Source organism: Rutidosis leptorrhynchoides, chromosome 1, assembly GCF_046630445.1.
Source record: "Rutidosis leptorrhynchoides isolate AG116_Rl617_1_P2 chromosome 1, CSIRO_AGI_Rlap_v1, whole genome shotgun sequence".
Lineage (NCBI taxonomy): Eukaryota > Viridiplantae > Streptophyta > Magnoliopsida > Asterales > Asteraceae > Rutidosis > Rutidosis leptorrhynchoides.
In genome coordinates, this window is record NC_092333.1 from 79260353 (window position 1) to 79265731 (window position 5379).

At 33.1% G+C, this 5379-nt stretch overlaps 1 protein-coding gene across 3 annotated transcripts; it reads left to right on the forward strand.

Annotated features, from left to right (window-relative positions):
* The first annotated feature begins 1516 nt into the window (after positions 1-1516).
* Positions 1517-5100, forward strand: LOC139861950 (uncharacterized). 3 transcript variants are annotated; one of them, XM_071850480.1, is made up of 5 exons: positions 2701-2838; positions 3766-3829; positions 3928-4123; positions 4269-4423; positions 4850-5100. In XM_071850480.1, the coding sequence occupies exons 2-5, from the start codon at positions 3821-3823 to the stop codon at positions 4913-4915; spliced, it is 426 nt and encodes a 141-aa protein (XP_071706581.1). In that variant the 5' UTR covers positions 2701-2838; positions 3766-3820; the 3' UTR covers positions 4916-5100. The 3 variants fall into 3 exon arrangements, 2 of the variants coding, with proteins under 2 accessions (XP_071706581.1, XP_071706588.1); XR_011764023.1 differs by adding an exon at positions 1517-2391 and having other exon boundaries at positions 2789-2838; positions 3766-4423; XM_071850487.1 differs by lacking the exon at positions 2701-2838 and having other exon boundaries at positions 3805-3829; positions 3928-4045.
* The last annotated feature ends 279 nt before the right edge of the window (positions 5101-5379 follow it).

Genomic DNA, 5379 nt, shown 5'->3' on the forward strand with positions numbered 1-5379 from the left:
CATATCTATTTACACATAATTGTTCGTGAATCGTCAGGCATGGTCAAAGGGTAATTGATTACATGAATATAGATTTCAAAACTTTCGAGACACAACATTACAGATTTTGCTTATCGTGTCGGAATTATATAAAGATTAAAGTTTAAATTTGATCGGAAATTTTCGGGTCATCACAGCCACCTACAACCCCGTCGCGGTTGTTTCACCACTGACATTATTAATGATCTTATCACTGATGTAAAGGCGAATGGTACTGACACATCTTTCATCGATATCATTCCAATCGTCATACGTCATCTTTTCTGGCTTTCCGTCCTTTTTACCTTTCAACGGCTTTGCCAAGCCCTGTTGAACCATGACATCCTTCACCATTGCTTGCCACAAGGTGAAATTCCCGGTTTCATTAAATGGCTCCACCTTAAACTGCATACCGCTATTTCCTGCCATCTCAAACCAAAAAATATTCGATAAACCTAGATACGCTCTGATACCACTTGTTATGACAATTTGCCCAACGCACCCACACTAGCGGAAGCGAGGATATAATTTGTTTGAGACAAACTTGCGACAAATAATAGAAAGCAAATAAAGTAACTGATAACACGACGATTTAACGTGGTTCGGCAAAACCCTGTCTACGTCCACCCCAAGAGTTCCCTTTATTCTTATGATATAAAAGAACCCGATACAAGAAAGAGTACACTATAAGTTAAACCCAAACCCAAGCCCCTTAGATTTTAGTATAAAATCTAAGTTTTTCGTACACTCTTTTACAATCCTTACAAGAATAAACTCTCGGCCTCACAAATAAACACACTCTGTTGATAAACCTATCAACTATGTGTTTTCTTTCTCTTTGTGATACTCTAAAATGAAATCCATGCACTTCCTTTTATAGTTGAACTTATATGTTAGGAAGAAGACTTCAAATTGCCTACTCTTTCCATTTATCATTTGTTTAAAACAAGTTGTAAACGAGTTGTAAACAAGTTGTTAACAAATTGTAAGTTCTAGTGCATTCTTATTTGACCATGCACAAGACAAATTCAATTTGATATCTTCATCATGCAAAAGATAATTTGTATTTATATACTAAATGTTTGTCATGATTTGGACTATTGTCCAACACATAGAGGTGGATTTGTTAGTATGATATTGTTCATGAAATCATAATCAGCTCATTAGCTATCACATACTCTAAACAAAGGCACAAAGCCTTAAATTTGGAAATCTATATATATATATATATATATATATATATATATATATATATATATTAAAAGAGAGTCTCGATTAGCTAATAATTGTTTTTAAAACTCCCTTAATTACCATTAGATTAGATAATTACAGCATAATACCCCTTGATCCAACGGTTCCTAATCATCCACTTAAAATATTAGCTAATAAATCATTCTTAATCAAAATTATATCCTAAATACCCTTAAAAAAAAATGCGTACCTTAAAATTATATAACAAATAATTATCGTATCACCATGACATCGTCAATCAAATTGATGATGCAATTAGGGTTTACTTCTATTCAATTAGAAATAGAAATCAAAAATAATTTTTCACGAAGCATTAGGGATCCTAGGTTGCAATCATCAGTCAAATACACCACTTCCCGTTTCAAATCAAATTAGGGTTCTTATGGCGCAATGGATTCGAGTCCTCAAGATTCGCCAGATAATTGTCTGATTGCTAAAAGGGACAGGTTTTTGATATTCCATGGGATATTCCAATTTTTAATTCGTTTCTACATTCTTAATTCGTATTATGAATCATACGAACGATTTGAGGGATGATTCAAAACCCTAATTTCAGATTGTAAGTTGATTTTATCAATTTTTCACATGATTCTATTTATTAACTGCAAACGATTGTTTTTTTTATTGTTCGATTTGGTTTCGTTTCATTTATCTTAATTTGCGATCTGGATTTCAGCAGTTAATATCGCATATATTGTTTGGGATTTATCAAAACAAATCTTCTAACATCTTCAAACAGTTAGAGTTGTGTTTTGGGGTTTTTACAAGTGAATACAAGATGATGTTCTCTGTTTTGCACCAACGCCTGGACTCTGATTCTTTTATCTTTTGCTTCTATTAATTGGTTTGATATCTACTTATTGAGGCTAGGAATTTGGTTAGACTAATAGCAAATGTTGGGTTCTTAGTGATCAGGGGTATAACAACCTATGTTAGTATTATCCACAATATAGTCCAAGTAGTTTTCCATGCACAGTTTTTTTTTACATTGGTATGTACGTTAACTTACTGTTGTCTAATTGAAGCTGGAGTTGGAAAAGTTATACATGGGAACATAGTTGCAATGGATACCGCAATGCTTCCACAAGCTAGGATAGGTGATCTGGAGACTGCAATATGGAAGTAAGTCGTTCACTATCTATTGGTTATCACATTCGCATGCTTTTGACAATATAAAGGACTTCGATTTAGAAGAATACCACTGTTTTATAGAAGTGAAACATCTTACTTGACATGATAACAAAATACTACCATTGTTTCAACTGGTGGTCTTATATCTAATATGCCCATTGCAAAATATGGGCATACAGTAAGTTTCCATTAACAAGTGCTGATTACTTATATGGTAAAAGTTGATTTTTGATTTAAAACTTACAAAAATAAAATAATAATTAATTATCAATAATAAATTCATCTTCAGGCCTTAGCTTACTTAATTCAAGTCAAGCCATGGGAGACGATGGTCATAGGGGAATTCAAATATTTCCAGATCATTTTATGACTTCAACTTCTGTTGCAGAAACACCTCAAACAAGAACTTCAATTTCAAGTACCAAAAATGAATTAGAGGTACATACACATATATATATATATCTAAATTCATTAATCATATTTCTCTTATTGCATGATAATAATAATGTTTATGAATTGATTTCATATAAGTTCATTGATCTGCATTAGCATAGTTCCAGTAGTCGTCTTTGGGCTAGAAGAAGATTAAAAAGTGCTGCATCCATGTTGAATTTTTTCAGTCCACGTAGACTATCATGGAGAGATGACCTATTTGGGCAAGAAAAAGTAACCATCCTTTTAACTATTTTTAAAATTCATTTAGTTTTTTTTTTCTTTTTTCTTTTTATGATCATGCTTGTTGACTTGAGTATGTAGTGTTATCTTCTACTAAAGTAAAATCCCTTCAATCTGAACTTGCTGATTTAGAAGAAAAATAATCTCATTCGAGAGCTCAGTAAGGAAAACTGATACTTATACTCTTTGCTGGCCATTTACGATTTATATTTTTTATAGTATAAAATATAAATATACTTTTCACCTTGTCCTGATTTTAACATATGATCAATAGTTAGTTATGTTACGTGTTTGGTAATTGACAAGTGGTCAGCCTTTTCACTGTCCTCATATGCCTAAAAGATCTGGCAATTTTAACCCATTAACTTAACAGATGTGGATTTGGGGTGTTTTTAATCTCAAACGGGTTAATTCAAAAGGTTTGGCTAAAAGAGGAACGGGTCAAATCGGTTGAAAGTCACCCAAAATCTAATTTTGATTAATGCAGCTTCCTAAATCGTTTTATCTACACATTCAGAATTTCAGATTATTATTTTAATTGAATTGGTCTTGTAACCATAGTTGATGCATTTAATGCTTATTAGTAGATAAAGAAAATGGACCAAAAGTGTTATTGGGTCGCCTAACCCAAACTTACTGGAGTAATTATGGAGCACTTAATACTGACCCATTTCAACCCGTTACTTGCAGGTTGGAACATATTGGTGAGGTTCTGCGTTCTTGCTATCTTTCTGGCTATTTACAAATGCGAACAGTACTTTTTAGACTTTTTTTAACTATTTATTTATACTTATTAACTTAATGTTTGCGTTCGGTTAATTATTGACTATTTTCTTAAACCCTATATATTAGAGATGGGCTGCATTACCCGGTGAACCTATGCCTCTTGATGACACAGATGTCGATGACTGGCTTCCGTGTTTTGTCGTTCTTCATGGATCATGCATCTTCTTATATTTTATGTCCACGGGTAATACTATACCCGGTCGGGTCAGGTCGGGTTTGGGTTCAAACGGGTTGAGCCCAATTGGGTCAGCTTTTCTTCCTTGTAAGCCAACTTACATTACCATTTGTGCTTTGTATAAAAATATTATCTGATCACATTAAATTGCAGTATTTTATAGACGCACTTTTTTGTAGTCTTGTGATGTTTTACACTTTTACTATGTTGATTAGTCTGAAATTGTTTGCAGATTCAAGCCCTCAAGACTCAACATTGTTATCTGATATTGTTGAAGTGGGGCCAATGTCGTGTGATACTAAAGAAGATGGTGAAACACTACATTGTTTTTATATATTAACTCGTTACGGTTTGAAATACGAGTGTTCGTGTACTTCCAAAATCCAGGTACCCTTCTTATTTGAAAATTAATGGTAACAACTTCGACCCAACATGTGAACCTAACCCTAATTTCCTTACTTATATATTAGCCATGTATTTAAATTAAAATAATTTTGAAGGTAAATTGACAGATATACCCCCACGTTCTTGAAATGTGAGGATTTAACGGAATTTTTTAACTCCCGTCAGATGGAGGGACTGTCTTTGCAGTAGCTGCAAACCACAGTGACTGACCTTTTAAAAAAAGTTTAGGGATTGAACCTGCAATTTTGTACAAACCACAGGGACTACCCTTATAATTTTGTCTTGGTTAAATGGAAAATTAGCTTATATTGTATTTAGCATGTCATTACTTATTACTCCGTAGTATTTGTATATTATTCAAATTCAAAATAAGAACTAAAATTTCATCTTGATTTCTTTGTTTGTTAGGTGGATACTTCTGAGCTGTTCCAAAATGGAGCAGCAAATGTGAATACAAACGAGGTGTACTTGTGACAATGCTTGAAAGTTCAATGTTCTTTTTGAATTAGTTGTGATTTCAGCACCGAATCACCAACATTCCAGTTTGTTAACACATAGGAGTAATGTATAATTTTCTTGTAAAGTTTCCAATAAATTCTTGACAAAGATTTCGGTTTCTTTCTGCCAAACGATTTAAATAAAGGTTCAAGTTACATATATATCTATCTAGCTTCACAAGTAAAGGCGGTTAAATGTATAGGGTGGTCAAGTTGGATAACCAGTCAAAGTGAGTAGGTTAATTGGCCATGATGGGGTTATTGTTAGAATTTATGAGTAGGTACCACAACATTAGCTACATGTGAGTATTACTCATTTATTTTAGTGAATATGGTGCTCTTCTTTGCACTTAAGCAGAAATGTGCAAGAGAATGATAGAAGTGTTCATAGCAGTGACTATTGTGATTGTTTGTGTTTGCTACTTATGACTGTTAAATACA